This window comes from Polyodon spathula, chromosome 24 (assembly GCF_017654505.1).
Source record: "Polyodon spathula isolate WHYD16114869_AA chromosome 24, ASM1765450v1, whole genome shotgun sequence".
Classification (NCBI taxonomy): domain Eukaryota; kingdom Metazoa; phylum Chordata; class Actinopteri; order Acipenseriformes; family Polyodontidae; genus Polyodon; species Polyodon spathula.
In genome coordinates, this window is record NC_054557.1 from 15342982 (window position 1) to 15366833 (window position 23852).

Consider the following 23852-nt stretch of genomic DNA (forward strand, 5'->3'; position numbering starts at 1 on the left):
CTCTAGTATTCAGCATGGTAATGCATATTTTAAATAATTAATTCCAATGGCTGTATGCATTGTACTCATATTTCCTACAATTGAAATGACTGGTTATCACGTCTTTACATTTATATTGGTCTAGAACAGGGCTTGTCAAACTTGGTCCTGGGGACCCCCTGTGGCTGCTGGTTTTCATTCCAACTGAGCTCTCAATTACTGAACTAGATGCTTAATTGAACTGATAATTTGTTTAATTAGACCTGTTTAATTGTTTTCAGCTCTTGAACAGTTTGCATATTTCAAGGCAGCTATAACATTTGATAAGTAACTTGAACTGCAACTGATTATGAGCAGACAACAAGTAAAAAAGTCTAATTAAGCAAATTATCAGTTCAATTAAGGGTCTAGTTAAGTAATTGAGAGCTCAGTTGGAATGAAAACCAGCAGCCACAGGGGGTCCCCAGGACCGAGTTTGAGAAGCCCCGTTCTAGACCAATATAAATGTAAAGATGTGATAACCAATCATTTAAATTGTAGGAAATATGAGTGGAATACTCTAAAGAAGCAAACATTACGCATATCAGTGACACCTGGTGGTTATTTAGGAGAAGTGAAACAAAATACTTAATTGGAACTACAGTATTCCTTTTCAATTTGATATGGCAATACAAAATACGTATTGTTTCTTTTATTACGCAATTCAGTTTATTACATAATTCCAAAACAAATTACATTGAGACAAATAAAAAGTGTCTTGCGATCTACCACACAAAGAAGGCGAGCAAGGTAGAGGAACTCGTTTTACTTGATCATCTATCGATAGCATTTCTGTCTGAGGTCATCAGGGTCCCTTGATTAAGGTACCATGCAGGTACATGTTTCCTCTGTTCTGCATATTTGCATATTCAAATTGGCAACGAGGATTACGCTTGGTGATCTTTAGGTTATATTTTGTCGTAGTTTTTTTAGGCAGGTGGATATCTGTTAGTAATACGGTTGAAGGCTATGCTAACAGAGCACGCATTGTAAGTTGCATGTGATGTAGCTAGCTGCACAGCAGTAACACACTTATAACAGTTTGATGAATTTGCACTGTGCTCCATAATGCTTGTCTGCTCTTGTCATGCTTTCACTGCGCTCTGCTACACTTTCCTGTGCGTTTACCATGGTATATTGTTTAGTCATTTCTTTTGCAAGCCCGCTTGTTGTTAGAAGATCCAACAGTTTGCATTGAATGGTTTTTCATAGACACACTAGCCGTCACTGGAATGAATGGGAGATTGCCTGTACAACGTAAGTGGAGAATGCACATAAAATGCACATGATATTTCTTGCTTTTATTCTATTGATAAAGGAGGGGTGACGTGATGGGGCAAACACCAGCAGAGTGCGCACTTAAAAATAACAATAACAAAAAAACAAAAAAAAACAAAAAAACAGGAGAATGATGGCCCTTTTTACACAGACCGGATAAACTATATATATAATTACCCAGTGTTCTGTAGCATGCTAGTCATTCCTGAGAACACAAAGCTGCTGTCTGTGACCTAGCAGGCACTGCCCGCTCCTTACAGTAGCCACTTTGGAACTGCACATCTGAAAGACTCGGCTTCAAATCAGCGCAATGGGTTTTCAGCCACCTTATAACAGTGCTATCTCTTATGCAAAGACCGTTTAGCAAGACCCTTAGTAAATAAGAAACCTAACTTTAACTTAACTGCAGCTCAGGGGATGTTCTATTACGAGTGTGTTGTGTTAAAAGCAACTTCTCCAGTTGCAGACACTACCTATACCTCTCCCCGAATTGAACAGACTTTCCTTCGTTTACCTTCAACTGTCACTTTGGAAAACTTAAGCAGTGTGTGCCCTCGGGCTCCCCCCTGTGTCTAAAACACACACTTCAAGAAATTAAAGAGCTGCTTATCTACTCGTATGTGAAACCATAGACAGTGCAGTACGGGTACAGCATACTGTACTTCCAGACCAGGTCTTTCCTCCAGCCATGTACCATTAATAATCACATTGGACCAATGAAACCTCTGGCCAGGTCCTTATTGACCTAGTAATGAGATTCTACAAATAAAACCAGGACTGGAATCCAGGGACCGGAGTTGCCTACCCTCGCAATGTCTACTGTTTTGACAGAATTCTACCTATAGCATTTTTTTGCAGGTATACTATAAAATATTGCAGTAGTTTTCTTTAGAGACTTTACAATTTATGTATTTCCAAATGTATCTGATACAGAACACGTCTTGAAAAGTTGTAGTCCTGTAGCGTTTATGCAGGAATGCAAACAAAGCGGCTACATGCGGCATTTGCTTAATTTGAAGAAGTAATTATTTTATTATTAAAATAAATAAATACAAATATTTTCCACACGCTGCACGAAACTAATGTCTAGATTATTTTTTTCAGCCTACCAGACCGACACTAGAACAAAGCATATATGCATTAAGAGCTGATTACCTGCATACAATCTCTCTCTCTCTCTCTCTCTCTCTCTCTCTCTCTCTCTCTCTCTCTCTCTCTCTCTCTCATTCTATACACACACACACACACCCCTATATCTATTAAAACAGTGCCTCTTATACAGGACTCGACAGCGAGAATAATTACCCCCAACAAGCTTAAAATTCAACTGCATCATAAAATTTAAATACAAAATGAATTAAAGCAAACTAAACTACAGTATTGCAGTAAATACAGCACCGGTGACTCATGTACACTCCTCTACATTTACCCTAATGCATTTTCACACACTCACTATTACAGCATGACAAACGCCGCTTACAGCTGATGCCGCATATCACTGGAAAACAACATACCCTTTGGCTTGGAAACGAACAGAGAAAATATACCAAAAAATGACGTCACTAAACCGGCTACGCTTCCTGCTATTGGCTACAACACAGCCCTTAGCCGGGGTATTCTGGACGCCCTTTAATAGGTCCCATTTTCTATTGGTGCTTGACGCTGTCTGTCACTCGCGTCTGCTTGACCCGCCCACCTCCTCAAGCAGCAAGCGGTGAATGGTGAACGGACCGCGGCGCTTCGCCTATGCCCTGACTGTACAGCACTGCTGCGATTCACAATCACGGAGTTTCTGTGATTGCACAGGAGCCGAGAGAGCAGAGAGTTCACAGCTGCCGGCTAACGATGTCTTGCATCCCAGCTGCTGGAAACACATCTGCTACTGCCGCCGTGCTGAAGAACTGGACGAGGTGGTCTATGTGACCTTTTCTCATGGTCCACGCCACACGATTCTCTCGTTCTGGACTCAGGAGCTGCAGCCTTGTAATTCTGTACGAAGATGCTGAGTCGATTGATGAGCGGAAGCATGAGGACCCTGGAAAGAGAATACAGTTGCACAGTGAGGTTGTTGGATGATACAGAATACACCTGCACCATTCAGGTCAGTCTTACATATTACTGCTGTGTGTGTGTGTGTGTGTGTGTGTGTGTGTGTGTGTGTGTGTGTGTGTGTGTGTGTGTGTGTGTGTGTGTGTGTAGAGCCGGTTTCTACAGTGATGCTGAAACACAACCTTCTGTTAAATGCACAGCGTGCAGAGCTCGACTGTTGCTTGTGTGCTACAAAAAACAAACAGAAAAAAAAAAACCTGCATCTTGCAGGTCCGTGCTTCCGTCCATATCAGTGTCATTGATAAATCCTTGAATGACCACCATTGATTAATGGGTGCCATGCAGATAATGATAATAATAGAGGTAAAGATGCTGATGTAACTTATGTGGTTTGGTGCTGGGTGATAGTGGACATGTGCTGCTACTATAACGAGTGTCGATATGGATGTCAGTGGTTCTGAATTATGAGCAAGGAGTCACGTCGTGTTAACAAACTTGGGTACTATAGATCTGTGTAGTTGGGAATTACGCGTAGGCTATGCTTGCTGCAAGTCGTTGGTGAAGTAAGTGAAGCTGCTAACTTTTGCGGCGCAGCAATCCATTACAAACAGCCCTGCCTGGATTATATTTCATCTGCTACAAGAACTACGTATCATCGTGTGTTTTGCAAGTGAATATCGTAGTATATCCTTGATTAAAAACGATACCCGGGCAAGGCTAGGCGCAGAGGAGCAGAGGCTGTCTGTGTATACAGTGGTAAACCAGAACAGTGCAACCAGTTCCGTTTATCACACCGACACATAGAAACGGGGTTACTGCAGCAATACAACTATTAACAATAATTGCCTTGAATCTGTGCTTTGATTGCAAGAGCCGTCAGCAGCTGTGGCGTGTGTACAGTTGTGCACAGCCTGTATGTTCTGATTGCCTCGTGTAATGTTCGGTTTATTATTCTGTAAGTGTTGCCCCGGCTGCACAAGTGCACAGTAAAATGTAGCACTTAATGAAATGGATAGTAAAAAAGGCACTCTCCGCTATGTAAATTACTGCAGTTACAATGCATTAGTCTGTGCTCAGCTGAGCCATTGCCTCATGTTGACTTGGAGTCGGATCTTTTCAAAGGGCTTTATTATTATGACAATTACCGGGAAGGTGAACATTGAGATAGTACTGTATTATGATGCCGTTCCATTATCTGTCAATTTAGCATTTTTCCTTAAGAAATATAGCCAGCCTTTATACCACAGTAGAAATACTGATGGCCATCAAAAGACAGAAATGTAGGCACCAGTAGCTATGGAAGTGTGCAGGTAATTCATAAATAATAATAATACCATTTCTAATTCATAAAAACAACCAGTGCATCTACCTTTGATTAATCATATTAATATAATGCATGCTGGAGACTGCTTTGTCATACCATTCCAGCTGCACTTTATAGCTCTCTCATGCAAACTTTGAAACAGTGACACTTTCACCATCATTTGCATTCCTTTACATGTGTGTGCATATGTTAAAATTCTGCAGTGAATTATGCACACAGATTACAAACACGCTCTGGAAGAAGCAGTACTGCAGTATATGCAAGGCACTGCTGTACAAAGCTGTGCTTATTGCATTTAAAGGTTGTTAAGTACAGCGCTCTGTTAAGAGCAATACTCCGTTACAGTAATGTGCTTCGTTCTGATTGTTTTGAAGACTGTGGCCAGACTAGTATGAAAAGGATTGCATTGGTGACCGCTAGTGATCTGTTTCAAATCCTATTTAGAAGTTTAGTTCTACAGGAGTCCCATCAAAGAGGTGGAACTTTTGCCTCTGCACTACTTCAATCAGTCTCACTGTGCTGTGCAGATGGACACTCCTAGATTTGCAGAGCACTGTTGCTGATGTATAGGTTGAGCTGAACTTGTTGTTAATCTTTAGTTTGGACACTGTGAATCACCTTTGCATATACAGTATACTCTAATTGTTTTAAAATGATGCTTGAAATAATATTTGTAAGAATAGTTCTGATCTGTGATCGCCAGTTCTTCCCGTGCGAGGTGGAGTGACGGTCACAGTAGACATGTGTGCTGTTCAGTGCTATCTTTGCCTGGCTGCTACACTGAGATGGATTGCCCTGGGCACAGAGATCTAATAATATGGTCCCTCTGTTCCAGGCCCATTGATTAATGCATGCAGAGGGTAAGCTGTCAGGAGCGAAGGCAGACTGAGAATGCCAAGGATGTGAAAACTTTTAAACAGCATAGCTTTTAAAAATAAAGGAATACCCCAGCAAGCAGGCCACCTAACTAAAAAAAAAAAAAAGAAAAAACACAAAATAAATGTTGTCAATACACAGGGAATGTGTTCATAGGTGTAGGCTGTGCTTCAGAATGGCAGCGTGGGAATAGATTGTATTGGAACTGAAACTAGAATAATATCAAATGAAATGCATTTAGGCCAAAGCAAGTTCGGATGAAGTTTGACATTGGATTTCATTTTATTTTTTCTTCTTTGCAAATGTAAAGAAGCATGCCCTGCTATTTCGAAACATATATACAAAATGCATAATAAAGCTTAGTGCTGGGTTATATTACCAAAACCACTGGGGTATGAATATGAATTTTTAAAAGCAAGAATGAAGCTCCGATTTTTTACACCCTTTTTTAAAATATTTTTTCTTGCACATGAAAACCTCCTGGCAGCGCTCCAGATTAGAGTTTGGGTCATTGAGTAATTTGCACTGCAGTTTAGACACTATGCGAGTCAAATGTATTTTGGGCGAGTAAAATGCAACATTACCTTATTCACCAGTCACAAACACGCATTGGAAGTGAGTGCATTACCTTCTTTTCTAAATTGAAAACCGCACCTATTGACCATTGAGATGCCGGGAACCAGCGAAGTACAAGAAGCTTGATAACATGCAAACTCGAGCTGTGCAGCGAAATTACTGTGCATATTCTTGTTAAATTGCAACATCTAACTATGTAAATATCTAACTAGCTAAATATCTGGCCTCGGTAACACATCCTTGGCCATTCTCCCAGTGGGATGGTTTATCGACCTGCTTATTAGCCTCGTTGAAATGCAATGCAGTGCACAGAACCCTGAATCTAGACCCCACGTGTGGTTTATTTAGTGCTGTAGAGCTGGAGCTGGGCAGACCTAATGCTGGACAGCCCCTGAAGCGTGGCACACCTAGCCGAGGAGTTAATAACACATCTAGGTCACACTTTCTCTCCTAGATGTTTCATTTCCACCATGTGCTGCGACTCAATCCCCCCGGGGTCTGTTTTCATTACATCCCCCTCTGTTTTTCTAAACTTTTTCAACGGTTCCTTCTAAATCTTTCTCTGTAGTTTCAGCGCGTAGGAACCAGGCTTGTGTGTGCGATATAAAATTGAAACGGATTGAAATTCTAGCAGTTATTTATTTGTATTTTTCACACATTCAAGGAGCACCCATTTAGTTTTTATATCTAAAAGAACCCAGGCACTGCATTACAATGCAGGAGGGGCTAGTGGGAGTGGTAATTGTAATAGCCTTAATGCAGGGCAGCATATTCAGTTCTGCCTTAATGCACAGTAACCTTTTTAAATATATGGATTTGTTGGCTTGAAATGGCTGTACCGTGTTTGCGGAATGAAACTCCATCTCTTATTATTGTTATTCCTCCCTGGGGATGCTGCTTGATTAATCACAGAGTGCTTGCAACCCCCCCCACACCACCCCACACCACCCGACACACACACACGACACACACACACACACACACACACACACACACACACACACACACACACACACACACACACACACACACACACACACACACACACACACACACACACACATAGCCTGTGAGTGTGGTATATTAAAACACTCCTCACATCTCGAGGTCACATTGAAATCGTGGGCTGACCACTGGAGCTGCTGTGCGATGACCTCACCATCACGACAGGGGCTTTGTTGAGTCACTTTGCCAGTCAGACAGCCTTTGTGAAGATTGCAGAGTGTTAGACCCAAGATGCAGGGTCTTACTGAAAGGCTGTTACAATCTGTAGTAGCAATCTCTATTATTCCTTATTAACAAATTAGTTCAGCAGCATTATTTCATATTGATGGCCAGTGCTTTCAAAGTAACAGACTGCACAATAATGCAACATAAACAAGCATTGTCAATGTGCACAAAAAATGTTAGCTTTAGCTGTCAATAAAGAGTGCCAGTTCAGAAATGTCTTTCCTGTACTGGTGAATGCTAGCCTATTTAAGCACTGCAGATTCCTGTATTTAACATGTGAAAAGAACATAAGGGCTACAGATTAATGACGATGCCTGTCAATACACATTCATTAACATTATTTACAGCTTTGGAAATACATGCCATTCAACACTCAGTGCAAGCTTTATAACATGCATCTGGCAACTGCCTTTCCTGTCTATTACATTAGGGGATTATGTGTTTTAAGCTGTGAGATCGGGCCTCTACTGTTTGTTTTCGCGGAGCATGTGGTGAATATGTTACTGTGCTCTGAAAGAGGGTTTTGTGTGTCCCGCGCCCCTCCCGCTCGGCCTGGTGGCTGTCGAGAGGCTCCCATTGTCTCCTCTGTGTTCTTGTTGCTGCATCTCTCCCCTGAGCCCTGTCCCATGATGGCTTTCAGCAGGGATCGCTGCATTCATTAATTCACACCAGATGTCAAGATGTCATGCTCCTTTCCCCAAGCCTGAGCAAGAGCACCGACTAACCATCCAGCAACAAGAGACCGGAGCAAGAGCACCGACTAACCATCCAGCAGCAAGAGACCCGAGCAAGAGCACCGACTAACCAGCCAGCAACAAGAGACCTGAGCAAGAGCACCGACTAACCATCCAGCAACAAGAGACCTGAGCAAGAGCACCGACTAACCATCCAGCAACAAGAGACCCGAGCAAGAGCACCGACTAACCATCCAGCAACAAGAGACCTGAGCAAGAGCACCGACTAACCATCCAGCAACAAGAGACCTGAGCAAGAGCACCGACTAACCATCCAGCAACAAGAGACCTGAGCAAGAGCACCGACTAACCATCCAGCAACAAGAGACCCGAGCAAGAGCACCGACTAACCATCCAGCAACAAGAGACCCGAGCAAGAGCACCGACTAACCATCCAGCAACAAGAGACCCGAGCAAGAGCACCGACTAACCATCCAGCAACAAGAGACCCGAGCAAGAGCACCGACTAACCATCCAGCAACAAGAGAGCAAGAGACCTGAGCAAGAGCACCGACTAACCATCCAGCAACAAGAGACCCGAGCAAGAGCACCGACTAACCATCCAGCAACAAGAGACCCGAGCAAGAGCACCGACTAACCATCCAGCAACAAGAGACCTGAGCAAGAGCACCGACTAACCATCCAGCAACAAGAGACCTGAGCAAGAGCACCGACTAACCATCCAGCAACAAGAGACCCGAGCAAGAGCACCGACTAACCATCCAGCAACAAGAGACCTGAGCAAGAGCACCGACTAACCATCCAGCAACAAGAGACCCGAGCAAGAGCACCGACTAACCATCCAGCAACAAGAGACCCGAGCAAGAGCACCGACTAACCATCCAGCAACAAGAGACCCGACAAGAGACCCGAGCAAGAGCACCGACTAACCAGCCAGCAACAAGAGACCTGAGCAAGAGCACCGACTAACCATCCAGCAACAAGAGACCTGAGCAAGAGCACCGACTAACCATCCAGCAACAAGAGACCTGAGCAAGAGCACCGACTAACCATCCAGCAACAAGAGACCCGAGCAAGAGCACCGACTAACCATCCAGCAACAAGAGACCTGAGCAAGAGCACCGACTAACCATCCAGCAACAAGAGACCCGAGCAAGAGCACCGACTAACCATCCAGCAACAAGAGACCTGAGCAAGAGACCCGAGCAAGAGCACCGACTAACCATCCAGCAACAAGAGACCCGAGCAAGAGCACCGACTAACCATCCAGCAACAAGAGACCTGAGCAAGAGCACCGACTAACCATCCAGCAACAAGAGACCTGAGCAAGAGCACCGACTAACCATCCAGCAACAAGAGACCTGAGCAAGAGCACCGACTAACCATCCAGCAACAAGAGACCTGAGCAAGAGCACCGACTAACCATCCAGCAACAAGAGACCTGAGCAAGAGCACCGACTAACCATCCAGCAACAAGAGACCTGAGCAAGAGCACCGACTAACCATCCAGCAACAAGAGACCCGAGCAAGAGACCTGAGCAAGAGCACCGACTAACCAGCCAGCAACAAGAGACCTGAGCAAGAGCACCGACTAACCATCCAGCAACAAGAGACCTGAGCAAGAGCACCGACTAACCATCCAGCAACAAGAGACCTGAGCAAGAGACCTGAGCAAGAGCACCGACTAACCAGCCAGCAACAAGAGACCCGAGCAAGAGCACCATTTGCTGATTGGATCGACCCAGCTAATACTGTTCAGAGTTCAGGCTTTGGTCCGAACACAGTTGGCTCTTTAGTAGGTAAAAGTATTTACAAGGCATTCACTGACCATGATGGCATCCTCAGTATGATGGCTTCATTCCTCACTGTCACAATAGCAGCGGGCCGACACATTGCACACAACTCCAGCTAACTGATGTTGAAAGCTGAGGCTTCTCCTCTTATGTCCTCCTGGGTAAAGCTTAAACAGAGTGCAGTTAAATATTTAACGTTTATAATGAATTCGCTTCAGTGAACTGTTGATGGATGCTCTCCTGGAAAGGACAGAAATGTCAACCGTCTCGTTCCTTGTACTGTATGGTTTTCAGTGGGAGGACGAATGTGGATCTGTTCACGATCCGTATGGCTAATAAAACCCATGTGATAGTGTGGAATACAGCACTGAAGATACATGTGATAGTGTGGAATACAGCACTGAAGAAACATCTCCACTTTTAGGGTTTTGCATCAGTATTGTTTTTGAAGGTTATGTCGTACAAATTCTGGAACGGAATGTCAATTTTAAAGTTTTTAAAATCTTAACAAGACCCTGCCGTTCTCACATTTCACTCTTCACGTTTCATAAGAGGGCAAACGATCCCCTCATTCTAACTTCTCATTCCTACTACGTTACTTGTCAGATATTGGCACTGCACGTTTATTAGAGGACATGCACCTTGGCTATTTACTCAAGGTTATTTTGGGGTTGTGATTTCATTATTGGGACCCGTTTTGATATCGGGATGTTTCTGAATACACTGCGCTCTTCCTACAATGGATCAGATTTCAGTGACCTGCCTTTCTTCTTTGTTACCAGAGTTCAATTCAGTCAGCAGCAGCGACAATAGGTTATCAATACGCAGGTCAGCAGAAAGGTGTTATTACTGACGGCACATCATTGATTTGCATTTGAGATTTCCAGCAGCTAATATGATGTTGCACCCAAGAATGATTACTGTGCAATTACAGCACTGAATGTTCTGTAGTCAGAAAGGTTACTACTGTATACCAAGTTTAGGTGCATGGCAGAATCTGGGAATGCAAGAACACCAATGTCAGCTGATGAAGGTATTCCAGTCCTTGGGATATTTAATGACAGATAAGTAGCAGATCTACACAGATGACTCAGATCCTTTTGCTTGTGGTTTAAGCTGTGTTCAAACCCTGACTTTCAGAGGTGTAAGGATAGGATGCATTAACCTGCAGGATCCACAAAGCAGTTAACCTTCTATCACCTACAGGGGGCAGAATGGGTAGTAGTGCGTCGCACAACAGTGCCCGGTACATTGACACATGCATTAACTGTTGCTCAGTGAGGCAGATTGTGAATAGAGACGAGGAGCTGTAACAGCAGTGACTGTCAGTGTAACGTACAGTAAGAACTTGAAAGAATGAATGCACAGGTTCAAACATCTTGGTATAAAGTGGAGAGCTTCACGGACTGGAGCCAAGTGGAACCTGCAACGTCTCCCGGAGGCAGGACTGTGTGATGCAAGTCTGGTGAAGATTGGTCAAGGCTGTACAACCCAAACAGCCGAATGCAGCATTTCAAAGGGACACAGTGCTGTAAGCCATCAGGTCAGTTAGGAAGGGTTTTATTCCACGGCAGGTTTTGGCTGACTGCATTTGCCCTGCATATTTAAAGGAATTGAAGGCTGTTGAAAACAAAGAGAATGGCATGGTTTAAATTTTTTTCTGGGGCTTACAGTAGAGGGGGGTGAAATCTTAACCTGTCTTAATCCTCTTAGTCTTTTAGCCCCATTTAAGCAGATGCATTTGAAAAGGCTCAGTCTTCATTTAGAATACAAGCAGGCTGTATCCTCACCAGGGCTCCAGTGCATATCTGCTTCTATAATAATACGCCAGAGCTGCATTTCTGAAAGAAATAGCTGTCTAATTATTAGGGACCCTGGGAAATAAATCTTCATCTTGCTTAATCCATATGAGAAGAAATATTTTGTTAAGCCACTGTCGGGTTTAGCCACTCCGTCACACTGCTACGGAATGTGATAATAGCGCGATGATGCTGATGGTTCAGCTGTTTGTGCAGAACTTGGCTTCTTCAAATCCCATTAAATGCACTTCATTGTCAAATAGTATTTGAAGTCTAAAACTGACACGTAAAACGCTTACTCTGTTTCAGTATTTCTTATTAGAGTCAGACTGCTTTATGTATCTGAATGTACTGCCAAGTTCAGGGTTAGTAGCTCTGCCGTGCTGACTGTTAACATCTCCAGTCCATATGAGCAGGATTTGTGTTATTAAAGGTAGGGACTGCAGACATCTCCCAGTTTAGTATAGTAAGCAGATTAACTTTTAGATTTGCTGACCCACCATTACTGTTAATCAATACAAGTTGTTATGAATGTATATATAAATATATTCGCCCTTGCAGTGTGCACGCAGAAATAGTTTCTTCTGCCTTCTGGTACCAGCAGAAACAAAAAGACAAAAAGAAAAGACTGCTTGAAATTGCAGGTTTCGCATGGGAACTGATCAAAAACAGCCGTGTACCGTTTGCATTTCATTCTAAAAGGAATGAACACCACTTTAAACAACTGTGCTAATATTGCCTGGAGTTTGATAGATTTTTTAAAAGAGCAATAGAAGCAAAAACTTAAAAGAATCCCCTAATTGCCAGCCCCTTTTCCAAATACTAGCTCCATTGGTGGTGAAGATGAGGTATAGGCTGGGATTGCTATTAGAAACATTTGTCTCAGGAAGCAGGGTGTCTCCTAGGTGACAGGGGAGTGCACATAAAGACTCTGTGAAACTTCTGTTGTTGCCGCGGTGATTCCCAGGCAACATTATCGGACAAGGCATATAGTAGCTGCTTTGATTACTACACCCCCCCCCCCCCCCCCCCCCCGGACCCCCCCCCCCCCCCCCCCCCCCCCCCCCCCCCCCAGACAGAAAAGCAAAACAAAACACAGGGACCTAAAAGAACAAAACAAAGAAATCAACTGTTTTAATGAACTTCTTTATATTGGGTCATTAAAATCAATTAAAATTCTGTAAAATGCGCTGTTTTGAAAACGGCCCATTTGGCACCTATAGAGTGAATGGAAGAGGGCACAACAGATTGGTGTCATTGTTCTGTTAGTTCCAACTGCATTAAAGAACCAAATCCACAGAGTCCTTGCTGGCCTGTTCTGTTCTCCTGTGGGAATTCTCTGGAAGTGGAATCCCTTTCTGACTGGTCTTAGCTTGTTTCATATGGAATAACGTTTTGGATTGATTACGTTGACTTTTCCCTTTGTAACCTATTGGAGATTTGGTGGTAAGAAGCAATGGGCGTGTCAGCATTTGAATCCAACTCCAATAAAACCTGTAGACTGTGAGCTCTTAAATATACAACAACTGCATGCAACCTTGTTAATTCACTTCAACAGAACTACATTAAAACCACTAGAATCACTCGGGAGTGACAACAGCAGCTGCTGCCAGCACCGACAGCATCTCAATACATTGTGGCAGTAAAAACAAGAGTTGAGGGGCCTTTTCAGTACAAGCATTTCGGTTTTTAATACCAGCGATGATATCGTCTTTCTTTTACAGAAAGTGTGCCTTTGCATTTTGTTTGGATGTGTTTGCCTGCAGAGCTCCATTGATGAGAATGAGTTTATTAAATTGCAGCTCTGTCACTGGCCACCTTGTCCATGGAACTCATTGGCCATTGGTCAACTTTACTTATCAGTGCTGTTTTGTCATCATTGGCTGTCTTCACTTGTCAGTTATGCTTTCTGCCAATGCAACAAAGTGATCGAGACCAGAGGCAGGCAGGTTTAGTGTTGAATTGATAAAACAATCATTGCCTGGAGGATCTCAGCTCAGTTGGACATGGGAGACAGAAGACAGCTGACAGGAAAGGCATCACATCCTGTTGGTTTGCCAAGCTTAAATGGAGGCCCAGTCTTCTTGTCTCCCATCAGCTGATGCAGTGAGAGCATCTCTGGGTTTTCTTGAAGGAGCTTTTGTCAGTTCTGGTGAAGGGGTTTTCTTTGACACTGTGTATGTTTGGAGATCAAACAGCCACACTGTTGCTGTGCTTGCTATAAAAGTTTAAAATGTGTGCCATGCCTTAATATTTCATGAGGAGTTATTTCAGTGCACTGCAGTACAACTCAGGAAGCAGCTGGTACTGCAGTGTTGCAGGATAATCCCGTCGTACGCTGCCTGCCCGCCTGCCCGCCTGCCCGCCTGCCTGCCTGCCTGCTTCAGCCAACCTTATTCAATCATCGATAGTGTTGCAAATTGCGGTTAGAATTGTAAAACCAGGTGGAACTTGAGACCAGGGCTGCTGCGGGTTGTTTTCAAGTGTGGAAGTAAGTGGATAGATGGGACAGTGGATGATCATGTGGAGCAGTGGAGTGCAATCCTGGCAATTCTTCATATAACTTGTAAAATATATATAGGTATATATTATATATATATATATATATTATATATATATATATATATATATATATATATATATATATATATAGCATTTAACCTGTCCAAGGGGAGTGTTTTTTTACAGTTTTTTTTTTAGAGAGTGTCAAGCCATTCCTTGATTATTAGTTTTTTTTTTTTGTTTTTTTATAGGTAAAAGATTTCAAAATAAATCACAGCTCTAGAGATACTGGGCTTAATTCTTTACGAAAAGGAGAAACACACCCATTAAAGTTGCCACACCAAAAATAAACAACTTAGACTTTTAATTCAGGGGCTTGAATGAAGTATTATGTTGTGTCTTATTAGTTTTAGATGTTTCACTGGTGTTTTTTCTACCATTCTGAACTGTATTTTTGCTAATGCCGATTTGGAGTAAATAGCTTTGAGAATCGAGCCCACTATGTTACAGTTTGAAAGGCAAACAGTGCTTTGGGATGCTTAACAGAGAAAACGTCAGCAAATGTAGCTACATTATTTTAATACTTCTGTATAACAGCATGAAAGGTACTCTATTAATATGTATGGATTTGTATAGTATTGTATCCTTGACTGAGTTTCCTGTCAAAAATGAGTTCTCATTGAAATTATGTCCTTGAAATAGAAACAGACACACAGTGGGGTCCAAGGGGAGTGAATACATACACCTGTATCTGCACTGCACACGCTTTAACATGATCTACCTTTTAACGCTTCTATAACCCAGCAGGGTTTGCAGTCTGAAATACCTGGAGCAAGGCACTGGAACAAGCTGACGTTGTTTCTTTGGGATACAAACTGCCCAAGAGATCAACAGTGTAAGTTTCAGGGTAAATAGAAAAACAAACAAAAGAACACAGAAAGAAAAGGAAGGATGAGATTTTGTCTGATCGGGTGTCTGTTTCTGTGAAATGTGAGCTCTGATATTCCAGTCACACAAACCCTGCCTGTATCAAAGAGCAGGGATCCGGGGGCCCAACCCGCGAGAGAACCGGTACTGCTAAACCAGCATCAGGCCAGGCAGACCCTGCACTCGGGTGCAATAAATAATTAGTGCCACAGGCAGGCTGCAATTGCAATTTATCCAGATTGCACAGATGGGTTGTCATATTTATTACATGCTCGAGTTGCATTGCGCAGCATTTAACTGGGTGCGCAGAGAGCCAGAAAGCCTTGAAGGAGCTGTGTAAGAGCAGTTTTAGCAGTGAATCATTACCCGTTACTCACTGTAACAACACCTTCACATATCAGTGAATCATTACCCGTTACACACTGTAACAGCACCTTCACATATCAGTGAATCATTACCCGTTACACACTGTAACAGCACCTTCATCAGTGAATCATTACCCGTTACACACTGTAACAGCACCTTCACATATCAGTGAATCATTACCCGTTACACACTGTAACAGCATCAGTGAATCATTACCCGTTACACACTGTAACAGCACCTTCACATATCAGTGAATCATTACCCGTTACACACTGTAACAGCACCTTCACATATCAGTGAATCATTACCCGTTACACACTGTAACAGCACCTTCACATATCAGTGAATCATTACCCGTTACACACTGTAACAGCACCTTCACATATCAGTGAATCATTACCCGTTACACACTGTAACAGCACCTTCACATATCAGTGAATCATTACCCGTTACACACTGTAACAGCACTTCACATATCAGTAACACCCGTTACACCTTCACATATCAGTGAATCATTACCCGTTACACACTGTAACAGCACCTTCACACATCAGTGAATCATTACCCGTTACACACTGTAACAGCACCTTCACATATCAGTGAATCATTACCCGTTACACACTGTAACAGCACCTTCACATATCAGTGAATCATTACCCGTTACACACTGTAACAGCACCTTCACATATCAGTGAATCATTACCCGTTACACACTGTAACAGCACCTTCACATATCAGTGAATCATTACCCGTTACACACTGTAACAGCACCTTCACATATCAGTGAATCATTACCCGTTACACACTGTAACAGCACCTTCACATATCAGTGAATCATTACCCGTTACACACTGTGCACCTTAATCAGTGAATCATTACCCGTTACACACTGTAACAGCACCTTCACATATCAGTGAATCATTACCCGTTACACACTGTAACAGCACCTTCACATATCAGTGAATCATTACCCGTTACACACTGTAACAGCACCTTCACGCATCAGTGAATCATTACCCGTTACACACTGTAACAGCACCTTCACATATCAGTGAATCATTACCCGTTACACACTGTAACAGCACCTTCACATATCAGTGAATCATTACCCGTTACACACTGTAACAGCACCTTCACATATCAGTGAAACGTTACACACTGTAACAGCACCTTCACATATCAGTGAATCATTACCCGTTACACACTGTAACAGCACCTTCACATATCAGTGAATCATTACCCGTTACACACTGTAACAGCACCTTCACATATCAGTGAATCATTACCCGTTACACACTGTAACAGCACCTTCACATATCAGTGAATCATTACCCGTTACACACTGTAACAGCACCTTCACATATCTGAATCATTACCCGTTACACACTGTAACACACCTTCACATATCAGTGAATCAGTTACACACTGTAACAGCACCTTCACATATCAGTGAATCATTACCCGTTACACACTGTAACAGCACCTTCACATATCAGTGAATCATTACCCGTTACACACTGTAACAGCACCTTCACATATCAGTGAATCATTACCCGTTACACACTGTAACAGCACCTTCACATATCAGTGAATCATTACCCGTTACACACTGTAACAGCACCTTCACATATCAGTGAATCATTACCCGTTACACACTGTAACAGCACCTTCACATATCAGTGAATCATTACCCGTTACACACTGTAACAGCACCTTCACGCATCAGTGAATCATTACCCGTTACACACTGTAACAGCACCTTCACATATCAGTGAATCATTACCCGTTACACACTGTAACAGCACCTTCACATATCAGTGAATCATTACCCGTTACACACTGTAACAGCACCTTCACATATCAGTGAATCATTACCCGTTACACACTGTAACAGCACCTTCACATATCAGTGAATCATTACCCGTTACACACTGTAACAGCACCTTCACATATCAGTGAATCATTACCCGTTACACACTGTAACAGCACCTTCACATATCAGTGAATCATTACCCGTTACACACTGTAACAGCACCTTCACATATCAGTGAATCATTACCCGTTACACACTGTAACAGCACCTTCACATATCAGTGAATCATTACCCGTTACACACTGTAACAGCACCTTCACATATCAGTGAATCATTACCCGTTACACACTGTAACAGCACCTTCACATATCAGTGAATCATTACCCGTGTAACACACACATATCAGTGAATCATTACCCGTTACACACTGTAACAGCACCTTCACACATCAGTGAATCATTACCCGTTAACAGCACCTTCACATATCAGTGAATCATTACCCGTTACACACTGTAACAGCACCTTCACATATCAGTGAATCATTACCCGTTACACACTGTAACAGCACCTTCACGCATCAGTGAATCATTACCCGTTACACACTGTAACAGCACCTTCACATATCAGTGAATCATTGTTACACACTGTCACCTTCACATATCAGTGAATCATTACCCGTTACACACTGTAACAGCACCTTCACATATCAGTGAATCATTACCCGTTACACACTGTAACAGCACCTTCACGCATCAGTGAATCATTACCCGTTACACACTGTAACAGCACCTTCACGCATCAGTGAATCATTACCCGTTACACACTGTAACAGCACCTTCACATATCAGTGAATCATTACCCGTTACACACTGTAACAGCACCTTCACATATCAGTGAATCATTACCCGTTACACACTGTAACAGCACCTTCACGCATCAGTGAATCATTACCCGTTACACACTGTAACAACACCTTCACATATCAGTGAATCATTACCCGTTACACACTGTAACAGCACCTTCACATATCAGTGAACATTACCCGTTACACATCATTACCCGTTGTAACAGCACCTTCACACCTTATCAGTGAATCATTACCCGTTACACACTGTAACAGCACCTTCACATATCAGTGAATCATTACCCGTTACACACTGTAACAGCACCTTCACATATCAGTGAATCATTACCCGTTACACACTGTAACAGCACCTTCACGTATCAGTGAATCATTAGAATTATTACAATTAAAAGCCAGATGTTCCTCTGGCTGCGAGCTGGTCGTTTAGCCCTTCATTTAACAGAGCAGCTCCAGTCTCTTTACTGTGAACTGACCCATGCGAGTTGGTATGAGGGGGGAGGGTGATGGCTCAGTCTTCAGTATGTGTGCACAGATGGACCCTGAGCTGTGCAGATTGCCCGAATTGATGCAACTTTTCATTTTATTCTTGAAAACTGTGGGGGATAAAAATGAATGGATTCCAGTGCGGTCCAGTTGTGGGGACATTTACAGTAAAATACAACTTTGCCACTGATCTTACATGCACCCCAGCATTGTAATACAGTCCTCTTGCTATGTTGATTCATCTTTCACAGAGTTATGGACTAACCTGAATAATGTTGGTTCATTAATGTATTAAAAGATGTCATTGGGATCAAAATAGAGCTCCCAAGTTTATAAATGGCTATAAAATGGCTTTTCAGTCTTTCTTCTCATGATTCAGAAACAGATCATTGAACCTGCTAAATCATTTTACTTGGTTTGTTCAATCTTTTTAAAAGGAGCAAAAGCCTGTTTGTCCCATCTGGAGAATCACAGTTTAATGCTGCACAATCCCCACTTTCATTGTCCTTATTGGGAGGCAGCGTGCTGTAATGTGTAGAGCACAGGGATGCTTGAAGCCAGACTCTGCTGGACTTGTGGTGTGATCTTGAAGGGCAGGTCACATGTGGCAGCTGGGGGTCACTTTGCATGCCCTAGTTTCAGAGCAATGTCGGGGCTTGCTGTGCATACACCATCACCCCCTAACAGGGTCCTGTATGGACTGCATTCTAACATGGGTTTATACAAGGCACAATACAGATATTTGTGACTTGCATGTAACACACATTGATTTTCCATGCGGAGATTGGGTGACAGCTGGGAGTAGAGACTCTCTCTCATGTCGGCCCATTTTCTCTGGGCTCCCCTGGCTCTCCTCTACCCCCGATTCTGCGTGGTTGGAGGTCAGAAGAAGAATCTCCAGGTGTAAAGACGCCATGATCCCAGAATGTTACAGCGAAGGGTTTGCTACCAGGTAAGAAGCTGCATCCCTAGTTTATTTGATACAGAATACAAACCTGTGTGCACCCCCTTTTGCGATATAACTGTATGGATTCAAGAGAAGATCCTGTTTTCTCTGTTAATTAAAAATTTCAGAGCAATGAAGCACCTTAAGTATCTTGGTAATATGCAGGTCATTTATTATTCTTTGCTCTTTCTTCTTAAAGAGGCCCATTGGAGACCTATAGATACAAAGATAGGAAGTCTTGGCACCCTGGTGAGGGAGTGTTACTGTAGAGTTACACTACATTAAACTCCCAATTCAGTAAGTCTGTATGGACACAATTCCTTCTGCGCTAGTCTGCAATGCTCAGTCTCCTCTCGTTTCCAAGATCAAACTGAGGCTGCAGTCTAATCTGCAGCTAAAGTCAAAAATCACCTGTATGCATGACTATTTCATGGAATTGCTATTTATAAATGAATTCACCAGTTCCCAATATTACCCTCTCAGTATGATATAGTAAACGGCCTTCATCTTTAGACTGCATATTATTTCTGTGCATTCCAGATTTATAGCCTGCTTCTCGCATCCTGTGCAATGGACCCACATTAGGTAACTTTCAATGCTAACAGGAGCTGGCAGAGTCCCACCAGAAATCACTTTGATCTCGATCTGCTGCTGGTGGAAGTGAACCAGCCTGATTTCTATTCCCTCTTCAAGTCGATCTCTGTGACAGCTGGAAATGTGGTTTATTTTTCATTAAACGTCAGTTTTGATCCCCGGTGCCTGACAAACCTGAAACGTATTGGTTTGTCTGGCACAGGGTCCCAGCAATGGGTTTAGCTGGGGTTTGGTAATGGCTCTCTTCAGTTTTCTTCAGGTTAGAATGGAATTATAACAAAGTGTTCCTCATTTCACACTGAATTGGGGGTTGACCACACCTGGCCTCATTATCATCCATGCATTATTTCTGAGCAACGTCTGACTGCATCTGTTTGCTGCAACCCTTGTACAAAATTGCCATTGAAAGCATTGCTGGGAGAGTGCCCGAGGGATGGAGTTTAGGCAGATCTGTTCTGTGTGAAATGAAGTGTCCCAGGGCGTTTCATTGCGTTTAATTGCCCTTAGAGCTCCATTGACTCCCCTATCTGAGGTTCATTAGGAAACAAGCCCCTTGCTCAGCCATTTATTTACCCAAATTGTCAATGGTAACGTACTATTAAAAAGGGTAGCTTCCACTTTCAATATTCCTGCCTTTATTGTGAAACAGCTCCCAGTGTGTCACGGGTTATTACCTCTGAATAAGGGTGAAAGCAATAGCACAATGTATTCTGTTCTGAAAAGAAAATGAAATGGAAACCGACAGGAACATTGGACTCAAAACAGGTCCCTCTCAAGCAGCACAGTCAAGCACACACAGGCCATACAAAAGAGCTATTGACCTGTGGGTGTAGAACACTGGAATGATTCTGAATAATTAAAAAAGAATTACGTTTGCCATTTGTTTAGTAACAGAAAAAATGCTTTACGGCTCAAGTATCGTTTCCATCAGCGTATTTCATTATATTCATTAGAAAGCTGTTTTGTTTTTTGTTTCAGGCTCCTGCATTGTAAAAGCTGTGTGTTTTTTTTTTTTACACTGAACTGTAAGTGTCCCTTGGTATTGCAATACTTGCTGTCAGCAACAAACTGCACATGTATCTGCAATTAAAGACACACAGCACAGGTGACCTGAACCTACAGTTGTGCTGTTAACAGCAATCCAAAGGCTGGGCATTTTTTCATCAGTGCTTTTCTAGTTTATGTTACAAAACCAGAAGAACAAAACAGGTCCATTGAGCTGTTTTTACAAGTACTGTAGCGGCTTGCTATTATTGTGACACAATTCGAAATGCAAAGGTCTTTCCCGAGAGGCATAAAAAGAGAAGCCCAGTGGTACAGTACCAGACTGGAGAATCAGTGGTAAAAGGAAATCAGGAAAGACCTAATAAAATGCCTCTTAGATTTTCAAAGACAGCCACAATGAAGCACAGATTCTGAGCAGAGCTGGAGTGCAGCTCAGCACTAATCTTCCTGCTGCAGCAGCATGGGAGCAGGTGTCTGACGCAGGCGGGTTTCTCCTTTGCCAACGTAAGGATTCTGAAAATAGATGATCCGAAAGTAAAATATTACATCCCGACATAATACGTGCTGTGTTCAAATCTACAGTGCATGGGTGTTTGTGACGGGGGAAAAAATGAAAAATGCTTTGTTAAGCTTTTGCTGCAGTGCAGCCAAATACTACCCCCGTGGTCTTTTAAAATATTTCTAGCCATTTCAGGTTCTGAGGTGGCATATTAGTTAGCAATGTAGAGCTGTGAGGTGTTTCCGGAGTTAATAACACTAGTCTTTGCTCATAGCATCAACAGCATGGCTGTGAACGTATCATTGTATTGACAAGCTAAGGTTTTACTGAGGTGCCCTAAAGGGTACAGAATATGCTGGTAATGAAGTATGCACAGAGAGGGGCAAGGACTGGAGAAGGACAGCACAGCTCAGACGTCCGTGTGCGTGCGTGTGTGCGTGTGTGCGTGTGTGTGTGTGTGTGTGTGTGTGTGTGTGTGTGTGTGTGTACTTAGGTAACATACTTCTTAAAATTGTATTCCACCTAACAAAACAGTGAGATTCAGTGATGCAATCTTCAATCTGCATTTAAATTGTATATTGTGAGCCCCAGTGGGGTTGTATAATCGTGACAGTGTGGGAGTGATTCGTTTTCCATTTTCAAACAGCCCCCCCCCCCATTTGTGCTTTGCTGAAGTTCTCCCGAGACACACTCTTCCCTTCTCTCAAACACGACTGTCAGATTGCTTAGCTATTATCAGATAACCCTTCATTCACTCCATCTTGTTCCTTCCTTGTGTGTCACTCGTACATCCGCCTAACCACGGGAGCCATTCTGCACTGGGACTGGAAAGCAACAAAACACTTGAGTAGCATTGGAAAATGCACACGCTGTGAATTGTCATTTCTACAAATTGTCAGTAGCAAGCGCAGCGGATAGTGTGCGCTGCTGTTTGGGATTACGTTATGCTGCATATCTGCAGAAATAGGCAAAAAACAGCAATAGGATATCTGCAGCACCCTTGAACTTGCATTCTTATACCTGAACCGGAGGCAGAGCCACGTGTATATCATTAGAATGTATTTTGGATTTTTTATTAGGCTATTTCAGGGACAGTTAAATCTCGGGCTGCACTAGCATTTTGTTTACGCTGGTTCTGTTACCAGCATTTACAGTACCTGTATTCTTCTGGAAAATGTCTATTATATGTAGACAATCTTAATCTGAAACCAAGGTTGCTCCACATTAAAAGGCTTGTTTGAGACAGGGACAGTAGCATTGCAACAGATGCTGTTTGTTTAGCGGTGCCACTATTTGGAGAAACAGTTCTGGTAAATTAAGCTTCTCAGTTGTTGCTTTATGACCCGCGTACAGCAGACAATGGGATTCATCACTAGTGCAAAATTCTGAAAAGATTCATAAACGTAGGAGAACGCACAAAACAGTGCAGATTGATTCCTGGAAAAAGAGAATGCGTAAAGAATCTGAAGTTAAACGGACACAGAGACATCCATGTCAAATACACACCTTTGTTACTGCAAGAACAGTGTTGAACAATGGGCATTGCACTGCTGCATTTTACTCAGTGGAGTCCCAGCTGCTGGTTCAGTGTGCCAGCATGTAGGTAATCATGAGGGTCCTTTTAACCCTTGGTTTATTATCAGCACATAATGTAGTGTCAATTGCCCTTGTAACGTAATGAGGTGGAAATATATTGCTAATGATAAAGCATGTTTTATTCTGTGTTCTGATTGGTTGACCGGTGGGTTCTGTTTGTCTGGTGACCACCTGCAGATCAAGGCAGATTCTTCACAAATTGTGAGCATAATATCAAGCAGATATTGAGAAGGCATATCTTACAAAGCATGTACCCAATCATTAAACTGACGCCTAGTTTTTAAAAGGTGAAAATATGAATTTCTATAATTCAAAGCCTGTGAAGCATTCTCAGGGTTGTTTGTTTCTCAGTTTAATCTGGAATATGAGTTTGTTGAAGGCTGCAGTAAATGCTTTAATTACTGTAGTTTTAGACTACTTTGGAGAATTAGATCTCTTGGCGGTCTACACTGTATCTAGAAGAGTCTGGGCAAGTTGCTGTTGTCCTAAAAATGTCTGCTACACATATTGCTACTGTGTAACTGAAGGTGTATAACTATAAGTGACTGCTGTAGCACACTTGTATGCTCACTTGAAACAAAACAGAAATTCTCTGGTGTCACTCTCTGCTCTGAAGGT

General features: G+C 42.7%; 1 protein-coding gene across 2 annotated transcripts in view; it reads left to right on the forward strand.

Annotated features, from left to right (window-relative positions):
- The first annotated feature begins 2929 nt into the window (after positions 1 to 2929).
- LOC121299077 (FERM domain-containing protein 5) overlaps positions 2930 to 23852 on the forward strand; it is a 79307-nt gene continuing 58384 nt past the window's right edge. The window contains exon 1 of one of the 2 annotated variants that reach the window (XM_041226593.1): positions 2930 to 3397. In XM_041226593.1, the coding sequence (XP_041082527.1) occupies positions 3296 to 3397 (102 nt within the window). In that variant the 5' untranslated portion in view covers positions 2930 to 3295. The remainder of the gene's footprint in view (positions 3398 to 23852) is intronic. The other variant, XM_041226592.1, reaches the window with a different exon arrangement.